Consider the following 23,071-nt stretch of genomic DNA (forward strand, 5'->3'; position numbering starts at 1 on the left):
ACTTACTGGTACCCAGCCTAGCCTTGATATCATTTACTGAGTCACGCTGTGTTCGCACTCGTGGCTTGATACAACCGAATGCAAGTATGATAGCAGATGCTGTTATCTGGCAGGAACACGGCGTACACATGATATTTAGAGTCGTCAAAGCCGCATTAGTATGCCGTCGAATGAAGTCTTCATGGCTGCAAGGTTCACGGTGAAATGATAAAGTGCTACTGCATAGGATGAGGAATCATTGTCATGCCAGAGGTACCAATGGCGCTCAGCTGGTAGGGGGATAGTGATAGCTGTTGAAGGTAAGCAAAGCTCATCTGACTCTCGTGTTCTTAACGGCATCCTTCCGGCGACTGAGCCTAAAACCGTAGAGATGCATTGCGAGGAGCGAAGTCGAAGTTCGGGCCATTGGGGAACTGTTGCACCATGAAGGCCGCAGTCGAGACCTGCAGCAAGGTGTCACTGAAGCGATTTCTCACCTGTGTCAACTGTTAGGTGACTTTTGAGTGACTGGTAGGTGACTGGCAATTGAGCGGCGCTGACATCAGCAGTCTATGCCAAGCAAATTTCCCCGACCTTTTTTGTTCCGCGACAAAATTTCGAGACTTTCTTCCCTTCCTACCAACGCGCCCGAAAGACAGTGCAATGCAGCATTATTGCCGAGATCGATTGGCATTCTGCCACCGTCTCTGGTTCTATTGGTTGTTGAATTTTGCGATTTAGAGACGCGGAGACCGACGATATGGACGGTGCCATAAGAGCTGGCTGAGCAAATAATCAAACCGTTGCTCAGGCGGTGTCAGAGGCCCCAGACATTCTAAGCCCATGATTCCTGTACATGCTAATGGGGCCATTGTTGGTACAATTTTCTTCTGAACAATACAGGCGATGTGGTTTCCACGCCCAATCCCTCACCCCTGCGATCCCAAGGGCTGCGCGACCCCCTGCCTTGTTTTCCAGTGTCTTTTCAGGCCCAGTGGCATGAGTACCTTTTCCATGGCAATCCGATTCGCGACGGCCCCTCCCTGCTCCAGAGCCAGTGCCCCTATTATTGATAGTAAAGCTTGTGCGTAGACGAGTTCGGAGCCGGATGCTTGAAGACGTTCGGGCTGTCGTGGAATTAGCAGTGGACGTTTAAGTGACCTGGACGGAAGAAAACATACGTCTCTGGGATGCCACCGTACGACCTCTGGCAGCCCGTATTGCTCGGCGAGGTTTGCGAGCTGCTTGTGACTTGTAAACCAATGGTGAGCGCTACCCAATAGGCACTCGACTGATTCAGTTGCTGGATGGCGGAACGGTTCTCGGCCATGGGGATCCCGATCTTCAGCTCTTTGATAACGTGAAGGGTCGGCAACGCTGATAAGGCCCAGTGAGCATTGCAGTTCGACTATGCGCTTGCCTGGTCAATCTCGATCAGTAACCTGCCATTTGATAAAGAGCGGTTTGACCGACCAAAAAAGGCGAGTCTATCATTGAACCCTCTTCGTCCAGCATCGAAGCTTTTGTTCGTAACTGCCAACCACTTCGTCTCCTCTGATAGCATTTTGTCCCCATCTCTTCCAAGAAATTTGATATAGAACTCGTCAAGCTTGCGCTGGTCCTTGTTGACTTTGAGAGGTTGTGATATTCGGGGTGGGCGTACGCGCACAGGGGCTTTCAATGCCGGGGGTGTTTGTGACCACCGCGGAGGGCTATCTCTGTCCACGTCCATCTCAGAGAGCTGAGGAGACGCTGTTGAAACATGGCGAGCGTGTCTCGCGGGTTTGCCAAATGCTTCCCGAAAACGAAGGTGCTCGCATGATGCGGTCGATCTCGAGGGTCGGAGAAGGTCAAGAACGAGGCGATTCGAGGACGACGTTCTAGGTGCCATGGATCGGATACTCGAGGAGAAGCGACAAAGTCTGAGGGAATCAGGTGCTTTCTACCTGCAAAGAAACACGTCTTGCGCGTTGCCGATGGTAGGAAGAAGCCATTGACCTTCGACTTTGAAAATTAGTATCGCTTCAGAGGCGAATGCTTGACCCTAGTAGCGGAGTGGAAGTCACGGAAGCGTACTTCGCAATTTTACCAAAGCTTCAATTTGAGCCCAACGAAAACATTCTGACCTTACTCCCTACCTCCAGCAACCGTGATGTCTCTGCCACTTCTGCCTGCCTCTAGCGGACTCTGACCCTAGAATCTACCAAATCTACAACGATGCTCGGATATGCTGCATCATGGCGCCGTCAATACCATGACTGAGGATCGACTCAAGCAGTAGGCTAGACATTTAACTTTTCAGTGTCAAATTAATGATTTATATGGCTGCCTTGGAGGCTAGGCTGGAGGTACCCTGATAACAGGAATCCTCCTTGCGCTGCAGAATCCACTCTGGCTTCTGCACAATGAAGGCTCTGAGCGCTGTGTCTGTGGGCTGACATCAATGATATCGTCCATTTCTGCCTGACTTGACGAACCCTCGCCAATCACCAACATCGAAGCCAGGATAAGGCAATGCGAGAAGCACTGTTGGGAGAAATTTTTACTGCGGCCTCTTCAATGTAGAGGAGGTCCGATTTCTCGCTTGGGCTGCGGTGCCGTGATGACTTGTTCTGCGCGCAATCGATGGCATGCAGGAGTCGGCAAAGTCAAAGTCGCCAGTCCTTGCCCGACAAACCTCAGCTAGCACTTTTGCGCGCAACATTAAACAGCACCTATGGGGGTTTTGTACAGCGGGCCGACGAGTCAGAGTCGGATCGAATTTGGGGAGGGGGAGGGGGGTGGCATAACAGTATGAGCAGGTATTGGACCCACGACTTGTGACCAAAACAGAAGGAGAGACCACACGTCCCGAACAGATCATACCAAGGTATCCCCTCAAGGAACAGAACCAGCGCAGAGAGGAACGTTTCCAAAAGGCCTTTACCTTCCGTCCCGCAGACCAGCTTCTCTGCTTCTGGTCCAATCTAGGAAAATCCTCCCGATGAAAAAGGTATGTTCCTGAATTCCCTACCATTCTAGAACAGGCCTCTGGAGTTGCAACATCGAAGATGATGAGGACTGGTCTGACAGCAACAACGGTTCGGAGTGCAACGCTTCCGTAGGACAGACCGGGTCCGTGGAGAGCGGGATGGGGTTGGAATTGAGCGTGTATCCGCCTCGTGATGCAGCTAGCCAGATGTCAAATCCAGCGGGAAGATGAATATGACATGAAAGGCGGCAGCGAGGCTTCCCGGTGACAAAGTTCGTTCCTTCTTCCCCGACGTCGAATTTGTTGCCTCGAATGTGATCGAAGCCTGCCAACTCCTCGTTCTGTTTGAGTGGATATGCTGGCCACGAAGCCGTGCGAAGCCGACTATGGTTGAACCATGACCAGGTGTAATTTACATTGACAAAAACTTTGCTGCGGAGTATTGCAGAGGGAAGAGGCATTTCTTGTTCTGATTGGAAGCGTCACACAAGGGATGGGATGACGGCCAATCTTTTCGGTTCGACCAATGTTTGGTCCCCAAATTGATGGGCGACCCGACCGATTTGACAATCTGACATGTGGTTCACCCAATCGTTGTGCATGGTCGAGTAATGAGTGCAGGTTCGTGATACTACACGCCTGCGCTTCCAGAAAGAGGAGCAGTGTTTTCCAGAAGCGTGTTCATGATGCGTGATTCGTTGAAACTCAAATCTTAATAGTTGGACCTCTGGAAACCTTGTGTGCCATTCACGGTGCTTGGAGCCATCTGACATCTGGACCTTGGTTCAGTGGCTGTTGCAGTGCTGATGCTTTCCTGCAGTTCGAAACAACATGGGCGGGAGCGTCGGGTGTGAGAGCAAAAAGATGCAGCATGGAGGCCAGAAAGCTTCGGAAGTCTAAATCCAATGTGGCTGACATGTCAAATCAAAGCACGCCTTAGCTGGCTTCTTCCACAGGCTTTCTGGTAGGAGTACTCCGTCCACAAGATAGGCGGGACAGGAAGTCATTACTGAAGGCAAGTATGCACTGCCTGCAGGTACGAACGGCTGCTTTTCTACAGTAATTCTTGTAGCGGACGCATCCATGGTTTCGTTTCCAACCACTCCACCCAACAGCTCGCCTCTCGGAGCCAGCCTCATCGCCAAGGAGCCTTGCCCATTGAGAATGCACGGTCGCGGACTCCCCGAATGTGCTCGCAATGGCGTCAATGAAACAAAGGATCGCAACGACTAAGATCCGTTCAGACAAAGTCTCGTGTTCACAGACGCTCGGATATGGAAGGGTCCATCATACCGAATCGGGCAAGAGCAAGTTCTCCGATTCAGGCCTAGAGCGTTTGACCAGGATGAGCTCAACCGAGCCGTTGGGGGTTCTTCGCGTGGGCCTTGCTTCAGGGATCCATTCGAGTATCTCAGCTGTCGCCGGGCGGCATTCGAGCCATCCGTCTCATGATACATTGTATCCTGTCAGGAGGTTGCATGCACGGATGAGATTACTCTGCCACGATGAGGCATGCGAAGAGATCTTGTCTCGTTTACGAGTACTCGCATGGAGTTATCAGAGTCATGTACGGGGTACCAAGTACATTGTTTTAGCGCCCTACGAGTCACGTAGCTCGCAAGGATTCCGTTCCGGGGCAGTTATCTAAACTTTAATAAGATAGAGAGCCGAGGCCTTGCTCATCCAGGCTAACTCGAGAGGCTAGGGCATCGTTTTGCTGCACGAAAGCACCCGGAACAGCCTTGGCTCGCCGGCATTGAAGCGCTAGGCCCTTGGTTTCGGGAGGCGAGCGACGAGACCGGAGCGTGGGGGGGTGGAGCGTCCCCTGATAGGTTACCCAGAAGTAGTCGACTGCCAGACTTCAAAGTCGAGATTTCGGCGGCTTCTGCCCCGAGGATGCAGATGGGGATGGGATTTGTGCTGCGCCAGCAGGTCTCAGGCAGCCGAGCCTAACCCAAGAGGAGCCGCCCAGGGCCCGCCCTCCCTTGTCTCCCCCAGCCGGCCGTCGTCTGACTGCTGTCGATCACTTGTCCCAAAGTACAGGTCATGTCCGAACTCCGTATGTAAGTTCGACACTTCGACAGTTCGGACGTGTGATTCTCCCATGAGTACTGCGGATCAAACGCTGTCCCCCACTGGTGTCGCCAGTGCCTGTCATCATGGGTTGTTTTCGAGGGAGCTTTGGGGCCTCGCGTAGCAGGCTGTCTGCCCCTGCAATTTTATCCTCCCTCCCGAGGCCATGTCCCCGGAGCTCCCTGTCAACCACGTTCGCACTGGAGACGAAACCTGCCAAACTCATGAACCGACTGGTGTGTTTTCTCCAGTATCGTGCATCACATTCTCCTCTACTGTCAGCCGCAGTATCTAACCACCTGCTTTGAGGGAGACGTTGCACGGACTCGCGACCGCTTTTCCAGTTTTGATCGTAAAGCGACCTGACTTGAATGGGTGCGTGCAGGAGTCCTGCGGACGTCGTACGAATCTGTGACAGATTTCCTGTGGCATAAAAAGTCTTCGGTGTACTACTATGCTCGGTGCCACGGTGTAGCAGGCGCTTGGCTTGTCCGAGAGAGGGCAGAGTACCACAGTAGATCGCCTTCTGGCCCAAATTACACTTTGAGGCGCTGCCACATATTCATGAGAGGCGACGTAGCCATTCTTCGCCAGTGAATACCAAGAGGCCAGCTCGACCTTTGAAGGCTGAATATGCACGGTGCTCCAGGTCAGGAGATGCAACTGGAGACGTCAAAGGCAGTCTCTGACATCTCGGACCACCTTCGGTGGTGGTTCGACCCATCCTCGACCGTCCCCCAACACGTGCGTGGCCTGACGAATTCTATGCACACTCGAATATTGTGGCTTCGATGGATATTATGCATCCAGCGTACGGAGGTCACAGTAGAATTCCGCACGGCATCAGCTGAGCTCTGTCGCCTGCGCTTTGACGCACAAAAGGCCATCACTGTTTCTCACTCTCGCTTCCTGTCTCTCTTAAACACTAGATCCTGAAGATCGGTCCAAGTCTTGCTTGGACGGCAATGCTAGCCTCCGAGAGATGCAGTTGGCACGACTTAGCGGCTTCGTCTGGCTCTATTCTGCTGCTCGTCGTTCGTGGTTGGCTCATGGGCCACGCTCTGCAAATTCAAAGACGGGGATGATTGCCGGCTGAACCAAAAGAAGATGTTGCAGGTTTTCCCCAAACTGTTCATGGCGCCCATGCGTGTTAGAGTGTACGAGTACCCGAGGGAACGTGCACCATTAGCCTGAGCACTAAGCTTCCAGCTCCCACAAAGTTGTAGCGAGTACGAGGGCGCATGCCAGTCAGGAAGCGCCTAAGCCTAGAGAAGATAGGCGGGAAAAGCCACCCAGGCATCCCCTGTGCTAGCGTTGCGGCGGTGGGCGCAGCCCAAGAAGCTGGACACAGCGTCAGGCCTATGAGCCGACAGGGCCACGAAACCCTCTGCAGCGCGTATGCAGCCAAATCTATGCCGACACTGCCTTTGTGCTACAGGCGCTGCGAGTATTGACGAACGGGGCAGCCATAAGACGTTGGACGGGGTGTGCATTTGCGGGCCCGCTTGCAGTCCCGAACGCTGATTCCTTGACGTTTGGGCGCGGCTAGGTGAATAAGGTGGATCGGCCCATCTTTCTTGGGGGAGCCGCTAGGAATGGGAGGGTGGACGGGCCAATCCAGGAGCCAGCGTTGGCTCGCTTCGCCTTTTCAGATTGGTGCTGCTGCCGGCGCTGGTCCTGGCGTCTGGTGGTGTCGGTGCCGCCATTCCCACATTTTCGCCGGTCGCTTGGGTGCTTGGTGCTGCGTGCTGGGTGCCGGCTCCTGTGTCTGGCGTTGGCTCTGGCTTTGGCTCTGGCTCCGGGCTGGCTCCCGTAGCTCGTCCCAGACTCCCAGCTGCAAGCGTCTCTCCCACCCTTCACTTCTATCTCTTACATCCACCATCCTCTTCTCTTTCCCGTGCACTTGGTCTCTCCTACCCTCGCTGTCGCTACCTTTCCCGGCAGGGTAGTGAGCAAGTTCTTTGTCGTCATTCGTGCCGCAGTCGTCGTTGAGTGTTTGGTCAGTCTTGGTCGAAAAGGATATTTCACCTATCCCCACCGCCGTGCGCACGTTGAAGCCTCCGACTCAATCAGCAACGAATAAACGTCCCGGTACCTTGGCTCGTCACGGCTTCTACGTCTATCCTGTCTCACATCTATCGAGCGAAAAATCATCCGCGCCTGGGTTGCAGCAGCAAATATATTTGCGATCGACGCTTTGTTGGACACGATTTAGTGATAGCGTTCAGCACCGACCAGCTGTTCCATTACCTTACGGCTGGGCAAAGAGTGGGATTAGGAAGAGGGAGCCGCATCGGGGCAGGAGGAACTCGAACCGCCGAATCCCTCAGTTCAGTCAGTGAACAGATCTGAGCGGTAGCGCTTCCGAAAGTATACTGCGATTTACCTTTGATTGAGCCGGACAAAGACCGTCCTCCGATATTTCCCAGCCAACACCAAGTCACCAAGGAGTCGAAGCGCGTCATATTGGCGACGAAGAGTTGCCCTCAGAGGCAGGTGGAGGGTTGATCCAGGTCAGTCTTTTTCTGTTGTCGGTTGGTTGTCATGCACTTGGCCACGACACGTCGATCCAGCACGGTCGTACTGGCTCTCGAACCGTGTCTCATACACGTACCGGAGGGCAGGAACGACGCTCGCCGCAAGAGAAGATCGGATTCCGACCTGATGTACCGCAAGGTCGACATCCGTATTTACCTTGTTGCCCGGTGTCCGGGCTCCAGGAGCCTGGATATATTTTACCTTGGCTATCTGCCACTGCACTGCACTTTCCCTCTCTCTCGGTTCTATCCTATACCGTTATTATGGCACAGCTTCCCCCAGTTAGAGAGAGGCCGCTGACAGGCGATATGGATAGTCTAGGAGATCTACAGCAGCAGCAGCCTTGTGCGGCGTCACCTCCCAGCCAAGAATCAGGTCAAAGCCTCCCAGGCCTGAAAGAGACTCTTGGGAAGGAGTATAACGCTCGCCGACCCATTGCACCTGGTCCGCCACCCGCTCCCGAGCTCTTTGTACCGGGACAAACCGAACTCTTCCTGGACGACCTACTGATTAGGACGTATCGGATCGGAGAGAACCACTACAACATGCAGCAACCACCTCATGAGACGAGGAATGAATTCCACCGGACGACTATCGACCGCAGAACTATTACTTACACATTAGAAGTCGTCCAGCAACCAGAGAAAGCTCGCGCGTGCGGCTCCGGTAACAAATGTAGGTCCGGCGCGACGTCCTGAGGAACTCAACTGACGCGTGATAGCTTCGAATGACCGCAGACCAGTAGACCCGCCACCCGTTGTCGAGCTCAAGATTTTCATCAACGGAACTGAGGCGACCATGATTTACGATGCCACATTCATGCTCTACGCCAGTTTAGAGGTCGCTCGACCAATTGCTGCCGGGAAGATGCACACCCCGACTGCTATCCCTGTGCTAGCGGGTGTCACCGTGGCAAGCGCCGCTTACTTGGAGAAGCCAAAGCGCGCTGCGTACTTTATATTCCCTGACCTGTCTGTTCGGCACGAGGGTTGGTACCGTCTTCGATTCTCTCTCTTCGAAGGCGTCAAACATGATATCGATGCCGACATGGGAAAACCGTTTGATCGCTCTCTGAGAGTGGACAACGTCAACGCGCCGGTCCGTCACGAAGGTATTTTCAACCGGATGGATGTCTTGTCGACGCCGTTTCAGGTCTACAGCGCGAAGAAGTTCCCAGGTCTTGATCAGAGTACCGAATTGAGTGTCCTAGTGGCTGACCAGGGCTGCCGTGTACGCATTCGGCGTGATGTCCGGCAGAGAAAGAGACGCCCCAAGGCTGGTGCCGAAGGGGACGAAGCCCCCAGCTCCTATCAAGGTACACCACACGCCAATTATCAAGCTCTCGATCACTCAAGATCCGCCAGTCGCGACAGCCTTGGGAGCCAGTACGACAGGAGGGAATCTGTCGACAGTGTTTATGGCCGGTCTGCTGTTCCAAACCGCCAAATGTCGGGGCCGTCGCTGCCAATGACGAGCCCTCTCCTCCCAACACCTTCGACATCAATGCCACCTCCTTCTGTGTATGGACAGTTCGCAACTCCCAGGGCTCCGTTTGACCAGCTCCCGCGGCCAGCACTACCTCCGATGTCTTCTCGCCTGGGACAACAAAGCCAGTCAGCTGTCCCCAGTGCCATAAACAGGGACCCCGAATCAAGGTTCACGTTACCGCCGCTGCTCCAAACACACATCAGTAGCGAACTGAAGCATGGTCCACTGGCGCCGAGATACAATATGCCTGCGCCTACTTCGGTGAAAAGGCCTTTCAGCTCGAGCGGTTCTGGATACCAACCGCCTCTCAAATCCGGGGCTCGACCGGACACGTTGTCGTCCGGATATCCCGCTCCTGCCCCACCTGGCGCGCACGACGTCATCGAGCCCGACGTTGGTGACGACGAGGACGATGACGATGAGGAGACGCAACGTTTGTTGAAAGGCGATTTAGTATATACCTCTGCTGACGGGACGACCAAACGCGTCATCGAGAGAGATGGTAACTTCTACCGACCTCAGACTTGAAGCATGTTGAAACTTACACCTACGACCCGACCACGTTCGCGCTTTCGCTTCCATATCCCGCGTTGCAATGTATTTGGAGTGGTGTTTATCGGCTTGCGCACCTAAACAATGGGTAATACAGGACACACAGAACCTCGGGATTTGGCGTCATTTGCTTTATGGCAGACTGTGCTCGAGAATACGGCGAGAGCCGTGGCTTTCTGGCAGAGAGTCCGATCCACAACGCACAGCTCTCTCCTCGACGAGCTAGCCATCCCACTTCTTGGGAAAGTAACCGGGACATGCGAGACCGCCGATCAGTGCAAAGGACGACATATGCTGGTCTTCGAGTGGAAGTCGATTGGGGGAGCTGGGACGGTCGTCTGAAATGGATTGAACACATACAGTTTCGTTTGAGCAACTGGGGGTGGAAGCAAAGAATCAGTTCCGGAAAGAGGAATCTACGCTGACACAGCTCGGGACCAACCCCAAAGTTGCTTGCAGACTGTCAAGGTCACCCATTCTCCTAGCTTGGTTAAGACACGCCGCTTCGGGACAATGGTCGAGGACTGGGAAAGAGTTAGTTGAACATACGTGGGAAATATATTTGGCCTTGGCCGAATAGAAAGGAACTCCACAAACTTTGCCCAAGGTCGAGGTATTTGCTCGGCCTTTGTCCATCCAGCAAACAGTTCCAGGACTGCAATTAGCTGGGTGGTCTAGACACAGTATCGAAATTCTTCCCTTCCCTAGTCTCTTCTGTAGTCATCCATTGTGCTCAAGGACATTCAGCACGGAGGTCAGCGTCAGCAACGTGCTCTTTACAACATGCTCTTTACAACATGCTCGTTACAACATGCTCTTTACAACGTGCGCTCTATCATCCCGGTACTCTGTACTAGTACTCGTCACAGTACAGTAGCCTGCTCTGTAAATGTTGCCCGGACTGTGTGGGACGAAGGGGACGTTTTGGCATCGACGTGGCAGGACTACGACGTACAGTATAACCCCGTACAGTCTTCCGTACAGTCCTCTAGTGACCGGGTTCGAGTAGCCAGCCAGCCAGCCAGGCAGACAGGTAGCGTCCTACAGCCATGTTTGGATTTGTACCTGTACAGGAGGGAGAAGCACGTATTTATAACACGTATGGACGTATCCACTCACTGATCTCGTAGTGGTGGTGGCGATCGTGATTGTGATTGTGAATGTGAAGGTCGCTGAGGTCAAGACCGAGACTGAGACCGATCAACGACGAACCGGCTACACTACCTACCTAGGTACTGTAATACTTAGCCACCACTGTGTACTAATACCCATTTGTGGGGACAGGATCTGGGTATGTATCCCGGATGTTGTCTCGATCAAATGCCAGAGCTGCGGCTTCCACGACGCCGAGACTGAGGCTGAGACCGAGTGCTGGAGGAGATGCGTATATATAAATGAGCGTGTGTTTGTGTGTGTGTATGGGCTGCCGGCTGGCTGACTATCTGCCTAGACGCTCGTCTTCCCTTGACTTCCTTCAAGCCATTGTATACAGTACATACTGTATAGACTCCGGGATACGCGAAATGTGTGTCTGTCGTATACTAACTTACATCATACCGCCCGGGAAGTGCCCTGTTATGCGCTAGACTCGCTCGCTGCCTTGCTGCCTCGCTGCCTCGCCACAGTTCGATACATATGCCCTCGTTTTGTCATGCCACGTAGCGTTCTGCATTCTATCAACCCTATCTTGTGTATGCTTCACGTACAATCGATTTGGATGGCACCGAGGAAGTGCTTCAGCATACGAGTACCATCGGGATTCCGGAATGAATGAGGTGGATTGAGTCCGGGTTGGAAGCGAAACTCCACTCACCCTTCCACACCCACACACCCACTCCCTGAATTGGCCAATACACAGTACAGGGCATCGTGTAGGCCAAATATGCTACCTGGTACTCGTAATCAGCCAGTGAGGCTACTAGTGAGTGCTCTTCGGATGTACAATGCATAGTGCTCGCTATAGTGAATTTGCTTCTCACTGCTCCCTCCTTCAGGTGGTGGCTTCTTGCTTGCCTTTTCACAGGTTCAGTACGAGGAAGACGACGACGAGGGCAAGGATGGGTACCGGTACTTAGTTGATGATGCCGGTCAGAACAGTATTTACCTATGGAGGCACGAACAGAAATAGTAAGCTATTGTAGGCCAGGCTAGTCTAAGCTTACCGTACTACCCCGTCTGGGCTCGAAGCAGAGCATCGCTGGAACAAAAGTATATCAGGGCAGAAAACATCAGAGCCGAGCGTATCAGAGCCGAGCACGTTCGGGCACATCAGACCATGTCCAGGTGTAGCGAGCTAAGTGAGCGAGCATGCTAAGTCAGTGAAGACGATGCGCCGAGCAGGCAATGTAGTATCGACGAACAATAGATTTGGGGCATGGGACGCGAGATCCGGGAACCTGAGATATGAGGCACTCGACTTGGAGACCGATTGATTGATTACTGCTTCCGCTACCTCCACTTCTACTGGAGCTGCAGATCACCCATTCACAGTCCCTCCCTTTCTGGCTTGGACTCAGCTTGAGACGTCCATCTTGACATCCACGACATAGATCGACTGCTTTCCCCTCATGATTCTATGGTACCATGCCTCGTAGGTCCTGCTCCGAAACGCAGTCTGAGCATCAATCTTGGTTGGCGTAATGGTCATGCACGCCGCGTGACCGTCTTCTTCAAGCTTGACTGTCAGGTTGGCGAGGTTGGCGTAGTTGTTGACGCCCGTGGCCTCGGAGCTGGCTGCCACCACCGCGGCGCGCAACTCACTCCACACACGGCATTTGCTGGCTGGTGTGGTGGTGGTGATGGTGACGGTGGTGGAGAGGGGGCTCTTCCCTCTGGTCACATTGATCATGATGGCGAGGCTGATGTCGCTTGGACGGCGGGGGTTGGCCACGACGTTGGTCTTCTCATCGCTGGGGTGGCTGCGTTCGAGACCGACAGTGGCGGCGGCGGCGGAGGTGGCGGCAATGGCAACGGGGGACTCTGCTCCCAGCGCCGTTGCCGATAACCGCATCTGCGGATGCTCGAGTTGCGTAGTTGTCTTGCTCATGGCGCTGGCGGCGTTGTCTCCGTCTCCGTTCTCCTCTTCCTGTACCGTGATGGCTCTCTTATTGTGTCTGGCATTGCTGACCAAGGATCCCTCAGCTTTGTATATATGGACCTTGCCCGGGCATGGGGCCTGAGGGCTGTTGGACCCGTTGAGATGATGCTGGCCTCGCGCTGATCGTGTGGTGATCCGATCTTCAGGTTCCATTTCAAAATGGGTCGTGGATTCTTGGGGACTTAGTCAGACACGCGCGCGCGCACACACACACACACACACACACACACAGAGTCTTGTAGGAAGGCGTCCAATCTTACCAGTGTGGAGGTCAGGGTCCTGGATTTGGGAAGACGGCTTGTTCATTCGCCTGCGACTACAGGAGCACAATCAAGAAGTGTTCGTGGTCGTCCTGCCAGGCAGCAAGAGGGCTTCCACCAGGGGATTGTTGGGAGCATGGTCTGTAGAGACTCGGAGGTTGTTCCTGGGATTGATATAGAGCATGGAGGGAATGCATTGAGAGTGAAGCCAGTCTGGCGTTGTGTGCGGTTAAGGCAAAGAGATCGCTACGCTGCTCTACAACGAAACTGCCTCGTCGCGTCGCTGAATGTGCTCCTTCACCAACCTGTCACCAGCATGGTCTGGGTAGGTCATCACGGACAGAGCCATGGTGAAGATGCACAGTAGGTGCTTTGGTTCAACGAATTCCTTCAATTGCGCGGTATGCTGGCACGACGGCGCCGGGTCTTTGGCGTAAGGAGGTAGGTGTCTGTGACTGAATATGTAGTCAAGGTGAGCCTTTGTTCGGACATGACGGTCCAAGGAACAAAGCCATTCGTCCTCAGCAGCGCGTCGTACTAGACTAGACTACGTGACCAGATCACCTGTGAGGTTGGCGACGGTTCTCAATGAAGGAAGGGTGAAAGAATGTCAGGTGTGCGCGTGCGAAATGCATTGTGGTTGCTTCCTCCGACTGCAATGCCATGATATCCCACCTGATGGCTGAGATAGGACTCCTCTACTGGGGCCGGGACAATGCTGAGCTTCGAGTGGGAAGGAGGAGGAAGGAAGTCATTTCCTGGGTGGACATTGGCATTGATCGCCCGACCAGTCGCCACGCTCGACTTCACTTGCCCGGATCTCTTAGCACTACCAAGCGGAGGTGTCTACCAGTACGTACACAGTACTCGTCGTCGGTGGAAAGCAGGCACCGCGCTAGGATGCGTAGCAGGGCGTAAGCTGCATCTCAGCACCATATACGCAGGACCTCACTTTCCCCTCAACTGCGGCTTCTGCTCTGCTCCTACCCAGCGCTTGCATCTTCCGCCCGGGACAATCTTCCAGACGTCGCCCACGACAGTTAGTTGACTTTGAGATTTACCAGGTACGCGTTACCATGCGAGGCTGCATACGGCATGCACGCTACACTGCCACCACCGAAGTGACTGATCACACTGGTCTGCAGCGTCTTGGTCTGCATCGGTCCTCATCGCCGATCCCATGCGGAATTCTTATCCAAACCCCAGGCACCACGATACTTTCTCGCAGCCGGCACACCAATCAGTCAGCTTCGTCTTCGCCGTGGCGTGGGTTCAACAACAGCACAAACAGCCCACGGAATCTATTTCCAGGTTTCCTCTGTCCACACAGGGTCCCTCAGCACCTCAGCACGGAAAAAGGCGCGATGGATGGGCTTTCGTCTTTGCCATGTCGCAGCCACCTAACTGATTGCCAATGCGGCCGCTGCAGGATGCCGCACGTCTGGCTCGGAAAGAGAGGGAATGGTATATAAGCCGGTCGGAGGGACTTCATCGGCGACTGTTTCACCAGTACTCATGCACCCCAGTATATCCTGGAGAACACACTACTTTTCGAGGTGGGCAATCCGGATTCGTCCCGACAGCCGACGAAGAAACACACAATATACCTACAGTACCCACGTACGGCCCGTCAACCTCCAGCGACATGACTTCGTCTCTACCTCTCTCAGCCTACAAACTCCTCCCAGACAACAACAACAACAACCCCGCCGCCGAGTATCCCAGCCCCGACAGCGCCAATGCCCCGCGTTCGATTCTTCCCCGTCCTGGAAAGTTAGCGGGTCCTTCAACCTTGGACGCAGGCACGGGCACGGGCGCCACACCGTCGCGACATGCAAAACGACCACGCACCAACGTCACGATCGCGTGCGACGGGTGCAAGCTCGCCCGGGCCAAGTGCGACGGCAAACACCCCTGCATGCGATGCATGAAGAAGGCCCTCGCCTGCAAATACGACCAAGGCAACGACCGGCGCCAGAACCGTGGCTCCAACGAGGAAGTCCAAGCCCTGACGGACCGGCTGGGACAGTATCAGAAGTTCGTCTTCGCGCTGCGCAGCTCGTCCCTGGGAAACGCCAGTTACGCATTACGGAGGCTACGCTCTCCCTCGACGGAGACGGAACCCCAGCCTCGCCACCAAGAATCATGTCGTTGCGTCGCTGACGTCGCGGCGCTCACCGCGGCCGTGGAGCTGCTCAACGACACCAAATCCTCTGGGCTGGTGTGTATGGATGTGGAAGAAACGGCCGCGTTGGTCGGCTGGATCAAGCGAGACATGGATATGGATTTGGACGTGGATAGGGATAGGGATCTGGATATGGATCCCATTGTGGCAAGAACGCATCGGCCGTCGTTATCCCAGTCCGGGCCACAGTCACAATTCCACCCCCATTGCCATTCACAATCTGAAAAGCAGCAACTACCCCGGGAACTCAATCGCAATGGCGTCGCTGCGAGAAGTCTGCCCAAGACCCATTTTACCGTCGAGGGACTATTGTGTTGAGAAACTTACGAGCTACGAAGGAGGCGTAGTTTCCAGCCCGGACGGGGTTTAGAAACAATGTCCTGTAGCTCGGTGCTTTGCAGCTGGTCGAGCACAGCAGCATGAGCAGTGGTCTGACCGGGCAGCTATCACCAACACGAGTAACTAGATTGGGAAGGGAAGAAACCATGGCATCAATGCAACTTGTCACGCTACCGTACTTGCTGCACTGGTGGGGAAGTTTTCTCCAGTGCGTCGGTGTGAGAGGAAAGGAATAAATACCACGTGATTTGCTACTGTACTCTCCCTGCCGAGACAACAGACCGGATATGTACATGCCACATGCCCATGCATGGCATGAGTCTCAAGACCGTATGGGTGTAGGCAGGCACGAGTTACATTTGTACAGTACTTGTCCCTGTGTAGCTACTATACTGGAAGAAGAGAACCCCGGATGTAAACACCGGTGGGGGGGCCCGCCCCTCGTAGCGTAACGTACGGGAGTACTCGTACAGGTACAGGAAAGGACCTCGGGCGCGGACCCCGGCTAGCGGAGATGATTATCCTCTCTCTCCATTACGATCAGGCCTTGGTCTCGACCCCTGTGCCGGTCATGGCGCTCGATCCGTTGCTCGCCGTCCTGGCAAGTCGCTTCTTGCTCACGAGTCGGAAGCCGCCAACGATGAAGAACAAGATCTCCAGGCCAAGGATGACGCCGAGCGTCACCATGGCGCCAATCACACCGGCGACAGCCTTGCTGATCCCGCCTCCATGCCCGCTGCTGTTATCCGACGAGCTCGTGCCGAGGGCTCCGGAGTCTCCTTCACCCAGCGCGCTGGGGCTGCACACCCCGGTCGAGTTGCCGCAGGCGGTGCACCACTCGGCCTGTGTGCCGATGCTGAATTTCGCCGTCGAGGCAACAAACTCCGACCATGGCAGGGGGGAGCGTCCGGAGCCGAAGAGCGGGAACTCGACGGGCTCGCTGATGTTGGACGTCGTGCCGTTGTGGAAGAAGAAGCGCACGCTGATGTCGTCTTCGGTGGGATACGACGTGTTGGAGACCGTGGCGTTGGTCACAAGTTCCCAGACAAGGCTGGACGCGTAGTCGGGGACACCGTAGAAGTCCGTGCTGGCGGCCGTCAGGTTGGCAAGACCAAAGTACGACAGCATGCCGGCGTAGGCGCCGAACTGGATGTTCAGCACGTTCTTGCCCTTGCCCGTGATGGTGCTGTTGAGAGCCTCCGTCACCTCGGCCGCAATGATGGAGCCAGTCACTGCGCGGATGGGCTCAGACTCGTTGTATGCCAGACCGAACTCGTGCTGGTCGGCAAGAGTGCGGAGTTGGAAGAGGTCCGCATCGTCGGGTAGTGCCACGCTGGCGTTGTGGATGCTGGCAACGTTGAGCAGGTCAAAGATTGTGTATGCGTTCTTGAAGCTGGTCTGGTCCTCGGCGAATGTGCGTTCAACGTAAGGATGCATGTCCGCGTAGAATTCCTGGGTGCGAGCCAAAGTATCGTTATACTCGCTGCTTCGGAAATAGTCGTTGGAGCTGACTGTGGCCCAAGTTAGCTATCAGCCGTCGAAAAGGGTGGGTAGCAATGAGCACTTACTTTGAGCATTGGCACAGTTGGTCGCGCCTTGCAGCCAGGCGGCGTCCTCGCTGTTGGCGCCGTTCTGAACAACCTGGAGAGGAACGAGCTGATATCCGTTCATGGGCGCCTGGATGACGGTGCTGTTACGAAGAGTCTGGCTACCCAACGTCTCGCCGACCGGCGGGTACAGACCCTGGAGAAAGCCGATGCCAGATGCTTGCAGGACGTTATCGACCGGTGCCGAAGCCGTTCTTTGGACGGGAAAGTCTCCATGTTAGTGCGTGGATAAAGGTGCAATGGCTTTGTCTTGGAGCATTCATACATCTGTGACAGCTTGGCGATATCAGGCGCGATACCGTGGATCCGGCGGCTAGCATCGCTGGCAACATAGCGGCTCCGATAGTACGAGCCCGAGGTAAATATCTAGGGAGCCAGAGTAGTGTTAGAGACAACTGTACCCTTGCTCTGCCCACGACGAGATTTATAAATCAATGCACTCACCTCTTGATATCCCAGGTCGGTCAGTTCGGTCGGTGGCGTACTCTTTGCGGTTCTGTCTCCATGTCTTGAAAAGATGTATACACCCAAAACCGTCTCTGCTGAGACAGTCGACGACGCCAAGGAGGCAAGGAGGATGGAGCTACGCATGGTGAGGGACCTGCGATTGAGAGCGATACGGTCAGCATGGGACGAGATGGAGCCTGTGGAGGGTTCAGCCCTACCTCTCGTTCAGCGAGACTCAGGATCAGACAATCACGGCGGCAAAGTCGACAATGGACCTCAAGGCTGAGAAGTGAAAAGGAGTCAGGAAGTCGGGCGCTCCTACCGTAATAAGGTCAGCGAGGCGAGCAGAGGCTCTTATCATCTGCCCAGTAGACCTCGCACGAGCATCGCACGATCAGAGGTTCCTGAACATTTACCCCGCCGACACGGTCGCATTATCCGATTCGAGCACTACGGCGCTCACAGTACCTTGATCCGCGGACATGGCCGGATCGATGAATGCTTTGGGTTAAAGGGTGGAGGCCATGGAAGAAAAGAAACTGTCTGGACCACACAAAATTTTCTTCGGGTAGATCTTCGCCCAAGATAGACCGTGACAGTACCAATAAAAGGCGCCAGATCCTGGGGCCCTTGGTTAGTGAGCCCGGAGGGCGAGTGCAACGTAGGCGAGGTGAGAGTTCAGCCAGTCGTTGGAATCTTCCGTGGAGCTGCAACGTGCTAATCGATCGCTGAGCGGTCATACCGTTTGCCGGTTTCCCGCCGGCAGCTAGGAATCAAGGTTTGAGGTGAGATAAGAGGAGATGAGTGAGAAGCTTTCAACGGATTGAATACGAGTTACACTTGCAAACTCGGCAGTCGGTGTCACGTGATACGTCAGCGCTTGCCAAGACAATGATGCACGTGGCCACGAACTCGGAACCACGGCGAAAGAATAATCCGGCCCCGGTCAAATCTCCTCACCGTCATGTCGTGTACTCCATACAAACGCAGTCATAGCAGTAACACCAGCAACACCTCAGCTTGAGCTATATGCTCGATCAGCAGGACAAAGCACTCCTGCGGCACTCTGGTCTTCCTGCTTGGTACTACATAGCCAGTGTCGCCAGACTGAGCACAATATGCTAGGTATCGCTCTACTCCCGACTAGGGTCGGTGAGTCTCTGATTCTTATGCAACCCGGTCCCATTTTAGCAAGCACTCTAGATCCCACCAGCACCGCGCTTTGAAATGCGTATCTGAATGATCACCCCATCGTCTAATATGACCTCTTCTTCGGGGGCACTGTCTCACACTCGTTCTGATCAAGAGTTTCGAAAACCACATCCCGGTATCCAATGGTGATTTCGTCTCCAGTGTCCTTCTGCCAGCTCAAGCTGTGTCGCATGAATCTCTGGTCGTCTCTCTCCGTGAAATCCTCTCGGGCATGAGAGCCACGCGATTCTTTTCTCTCCAGACCGCTTTTCGCCGTCTGCGCAGCACAGGTCAACAGGTTCCTCAACTCGAGCGTTTCCACGAGGTCCGAGTTCCAGATGAGGCTCTTGTCCTTGACGCAGAGGTCAGAACGGAATGTCTGCTCCACCTGGCTTAGACTGTTGAGACCGGTGGTGAGGCTGTCCTGGTTCCTGAACACCGCCACATCGGTCTGCATTGCCTTCTGCATGTCGGCTCTCAGCTCGGACGTTAACTTCGTCCCGTCTGCGTGGCGGTAATGTTCGAGGTCGACAAAGCCTTCGACACCAGTTTCCGACGAGACGCGCCCGCCGTTCCTGAGGAATGGCATGCCTTTCTCGTTGTTCTCAGCAATATGTCCTGCAGCGGCTCTTCCGAACACCACGATGTCCAGCAGGCTATTTGCTCCCAAACGATTCGCGCCGTGCACGGACACACAGGCCGCCTCGCCCGCCGCATACAATCCGCTGACAACGGTCTCCTTGCCACTGCTCGGATCAACATCAAGGACCTGGCCCTTCCAGTTAGTAGGTATGCCACCCATGCAATAGTGCACCGTCGGCAGGACGGGGATCGGCTGCTTCGTGATATCGACGCCCGAGAATATACTAGCCGTCTCTGCAATGCCGGGCAATCTCTCCATGAGAATCTCCTTGGGCAAATGGGACAACTGGAGGAAGATATGGTCCTTTTGGGGCCCACATCCGCGCCCTTCTCTGATCTCCATATTCATGCTCCGACTGACGACATCACGGCTCGCCAAGTCCTTCGCTGTCGGCGCGTACCTCTCCATGAACCGCTCACCCTCCCCGTTGAGTAGATAGCCTCCTTCCCCCCTGGCGCCTTCAGAGATCAGGACCCCAGCTCCGTATATCCCGCTGGGGTGGAACTGCACAAACTCCATGTCCTGAAGAGGCAAGCCCGCCCTCGCCACCATGGCCAGCCCATCCCCCGTCGACGTATGTGCCGACGTAGCGCTGAAATAACACCGTCCATAACCTCCCGTCGCGAGGATGGTATTCCGCGCAAAAACGCGATGCAACGTCCCAGTCTCCATGTCCAGCGCCGTTAGCCCGATACAAGCACCACCCTCCATCATAAGATCCAGCGCGAACCACTCAATGTGGAACAAGCAGTCGTGTTTCAACGCCTGGCCGTACAGCGCGTGCAGCATCGCGTGGCCTGTCCGGTCGGCCACACAAGCCGTACGATGAGCCTGTCCTCCCGTGCCGAACTTAAGGCTCTGCCCGCCCAGCGGCCGCTGGTAGATGGTGCCGGCCTCGGTGCGGCTGAACGGCATGCCGTACTCCTCGAGCTCACGCACCGCGCGAGCCGCCTCGCGGCACATGTAATGGATGGCGTCCTGGTCGCCGAGCCAGTCGGAGCCCTTGACCGTGTCGTACATGTGCCAGCGCCAGTCGTCGTCGTGCATGTTGCCCAACGCGGCATTGATCCCCCCCTGCGCAGCCACCGTGTGTGACCGCGTCGGAAACAGTTTCGTCACCACCGCCGTGTCGAGCCCGGCCTCCACGAGCCCGACCGCTGCGCGGAGGCCTGCGCCGCCAGCTCCCACCACCACCGCGTCGTACACGTGGTCGACGACTTCGAACTTGGCATTGACGGCCTTGATTGTCGATGTCGAGGCCCTTCGCCGCTGCTGGTGGTGCTGGCGGCTCCACAGCTTGCATATCTGCGGTCGGGGCATCCATTGTGGAGGGTGCTGCCGTGAAAGGTTGCGAGCTGTGTGCCTACATAATGAGCCCGCCAGCCGGGGGGCTGCCCGAGGAAACAACTGCATCTGCATGTGCATCTGCCTGTAGACTTTGCGGCGTTCGAGAGGCGTGGAGGGCAATACTTTAAACAAGAGAATTATTCGTCTGCAGCGGCGTACACAGTACGAGTACAGCAGGGGGCAGAGGAGCAAGGCCGCTTGATCACGGATCATCGAGCAAGAGATCTCCGAGACGGTCTTGGACAGAATCTCGGAGTTGGAGAATTGGCGGGGACAAGAGACCGCAGGCCCAGCTGATTGGGGGCTCCGAGATCGCTGGCGTCTCGAAATCCTGCTCCTCGTTCCCCCGAGGCTTGTCGCCAGCCACTGAGAGGGTCGCTATTGATCAGCTTACATGCATAAGAGTCGCAGCTTGCCGAGATGGCGGATGCACGATAGCGTACGCCGTATTCTAGACGGAGAAGTTCGCTCATGAATCGAGCAGCTCTGCTTTTCTAAGCTACACAAAGCCGTACGCAACGACTTTCAGTTTCCATCCAGTCTCCGATTCACAGGGCAGTACTGGTCACGACATGGTCGCATTCCACTCGGCCATCCATCCCTGCGCGGCCTGCACAATCGCCCTCTGAGCGCTGACTACGGGCGCTGGCGGCAAATCCGCTGTCGTCTCATTCGGGAACAACCCGTTTTCATCCCAATGATGCACAGCTCCCGGAATGAGAATGACAGGCTCGCTTGCCGTGCTGGTCTTGTTAAGCACGTCCGGTTCTGGCAGCGTGGCCAACGTGGTAACCGGACGCCAAGGGTCGGCTTCACCACCAACGGTCGCTAAGCGAGGATAGGAGATGTTGAAGCCGCCGTACTTGTTGATGGCGTTCACGTTGGGTGGCGAGGTGATGTTGAATGCAAGCCGGCAAACGTTGGTAAGGTATTTGACCGTCAAGAGACGAGAAATCAACGGAAGTCGGTCCTTTGGCACACTAGCTCCGTCTTGAATGTATCCCCATTCGGTACAGTACTGGTACGCCCAGGATAGCGAGTTATAGTTCGTCGTGTTCTTGAGCGTGTACATCGGTGCTGAGGCATTATGGTTGTTATAGCACTCGTCTAATGTGGCGTCGCACGAGCCCACGTAGCTGTCATTGGTCCATGCAAGCCAGTTGAGGAAAGGATTGAGCAACTGGGCACTTTCATTGCCCCAACCACCAGCGTTGATGAGAGCGGTGGCATTGGCCTTCATCGACGCGTACTTCGGCCACAGCAGAGAGTTCGACGTGATGTTGCCGCAGTAGTAGCTGAATTGCGGACTGTTAACTTCCGGGTCCCAATTCCTCGACTGCCACCAGCCGATGCCACCTGATGCGAGATTCGCAAGATCATCACTGTGAGTCAGACCCTGCATGCCGAATCCCCGCTTCAGCTGAGCCACAGTCGTTGCATTGTTCTTCTCAAGGATGTTGTCCAGAATATTGATCAGCTTTACCTGGTTGGCAATGCACTTGGGGGGACCATATTGGCGGACTGGCTCGTAGTATTGCCAATAGTCGTATAGTGCCTCGGTGACCCCCGACGAAGAGATTGCGCCCCAATAGATGTCTGGATACAGCTTCCGCAAGAACGATACAATTCCCCCAGAGTAAGAGCCACCGTAGGCCAGGTACGCAGTACCAGGCGCGGTCAAGTTCTGATCTTCCAGCCCTGGGAAGACAACGTTCGAGGCAAAGTAGGCTTGATCGGCCACAGCTTGGTCCGTTGACAAGAAGCGTAGATTCTTGGTCGACAGATCCGGTGTAGGGAAGCTTTTCCCATAGTATCTGTGTTCAAGGATGACTCCAATGCCGTTCAGTGCCGATGCGAGCTGGTAGACAATTCCTTTCTGAAGATACGGCAAGCGCGTGCTGGCGTCGGTCTCGCCACTCTGCAGGACTATGACAGGACCTCCAGGCTTGTAGTATGTCGCATCGAAATAGTAACGGAGCTTGAAAGTCTTGTTCGAGTGAGGCTCGTACCGTGACGCATTATGAAAATGATCCACAGGGACGTCAAGGTAATGGGCTGGGTAGAGCTCTGTTGGGTCAACATCTTCGGCCTGCCGTGCGAGCAGTCTAAGAGGAGCAGGTGCCAAGTTTCTGATCGAGGTCAGTTTCCGAGTCCGTGAAGGTCGCGCGGTCACCTACGTGGCTTGGACCACCACACAGCTGGCAGCGGCCAGAAATGTAAGGAAGCCCTTCATGATGCACTCACCGGGTCGAAGAGAGTGGAAAGAGGGAAGACAAGAAAGGCACCCACCATATGGGATTCAGCCGGTACAGATATCTCTCGTGCACGCGAGCAACTGGTCGCCACAAGCTGTG

The 23,071-nt window shown here is 55.0% G+C and overlaps 7 protein-coding genes across 7 annotated transcripts; 2 read left to right on the forward strand and 5 right to left on the reverse strand.

The window, feature by feature from the left end:
- Positions 1-1,045: 1,045 nt before the first annotated feature.
- On the reverse strand, positions 1,046-1,870 carry G647_03795 (uncharacterized protein; the record flags this gene model as incomplete). The annotated part of the gene is made up of 3 exons (XM_008728140.1): positions 1,046-1,106; positions 1,161-1,356; positions 1,453-1,870. 3 exons carry the CDS (start codon positions 1,868-1,870, stop codon positions 1,046-1,048), a joined length of 675 nt encoding a protein of 224 aa, XP_008726362.1.
- Positions 1,871-8,106: 6,236 nt separating this feature from the next.
- Positions 8,107-9,577, forward strand: G647_03796 (uncharacterized protein; the record flags this gene model as incomplete). The annotated part of the gene is made up of 2 exons (XM_008728141.1): positions 8,107-8,236; positions 8,283-9,577. 2 exons carry the CDS (start codon positions 8,107-8,109, stop codon positions 9,575-9,577), a joined length of 1,425 nt encoding a protein of 474 aa, XP_008726363.1.
- Positions 9,578-12,113: 2,536 nt separating this feature from the next.
- On the reverse strand, positions 12,114-12,851 carry G647_03797 (uncharacterized protein; the record flags this gene model as incomplete). Its single annotated transcript, XM_008728142.1, has 1 exon — positions 12,114-12,851. One exon carries the CDS (start codon positions 12,849-12,851, stop codon positions 12,114-12,116), a length of 738 nt encoding a protein of 245 aa, XP_008726364.1.
- Positions 12,852-14,603: 1,752 nt separating this feature from the next.
- G647_03798 (uncharacterized protein) lies at positions 14,604-15,461 on the forward strand (the record flags this gene model as incomplete). The annotated part of the gene is made up of 1 exon (XM_008728143.1): positions 14,604-15,461. The coding sequence occupies one exon, from the start codon at positions 14,604-14,606 to the stop codon at positions 15,459-15,461; it is 858 nt and encodes a 285-aa protein (XP_008726365.1).
- Positions 15,462-16,022: 561 nt separating this feature from the next.
- G647_03799 (uncharacterized protein) lies at positions 16,023-17,680 on the reverse strand (the record flags this gene model as incomplete). The annotated part of the gene is made up of 4 exons (XM_008728144.1): positions 16,023-16,993; positions 17,051-17,283; positions 17,355-17,455; positions 17,534-17,680. 4 exons carry the CDS (start codon positions 17,678-17,680, stop codon positions 16,023-16,025), a joined length of 1,452 nt encoding a protein of 483 aa, XP_008726366.1.
- A 1,111-nt stretch (positions 17,681-18,791) lies between these two features.
- G647_03800 (succinate dehydrogenase, flavoprotein subunit) lies at positions 18,792-20,690 on the reverse strand (the record flags this gene model as incomplete). Its single annotated transcript, XM_008728145.1, has 1 exon — positions 18,792-20,690. The coding sequence occupies one exon, from the start codon at positions 20,688-20,690 to the stop codon at positions 18,792-18,794; it is 1,899 nt and encodes a 632-aa protein (XP_008726367.1).
- A 592-nt stretch (positions 20,691-21,282) lies between these two features.
- On the reverse strand, positions 21,283-22,950 carry G647_03801 (uncharacterized protein; the record flags this gene model as incomplete). The annotated part of the gene is made up of 2 exons (XM_008728146.1): positions 21,283-22,846; positions 22,895-22,950. The coding sequence occupies 2 exons, from the start codon at positions 22,948-22,950 to the stop codon at positions 21,283-21,285; spliced, it is 1,620 nt and encodes a 539-aa protein (XP_008726368.1).
- Between the last annotated feature and the right edge of the window lie 121 nt (positions 22,951-23,071).

This window comes from Cladophialophora carrionii, assembly GCF_000365165.1.
Source record: "Cladophialophora carrionii CBS 160.54 unplaced genomic scaffold supercont1.3, whole genome shotgun sequence".
NCBI classification, from domain to species: domain Eukaryota; kingdom Fungi; phylum Ascomycota; class Eurotiomycetes; order Chaetothyriales; family Herpotrichiellaceae; genus Cladophialophora; species Cladophialophora carrionii.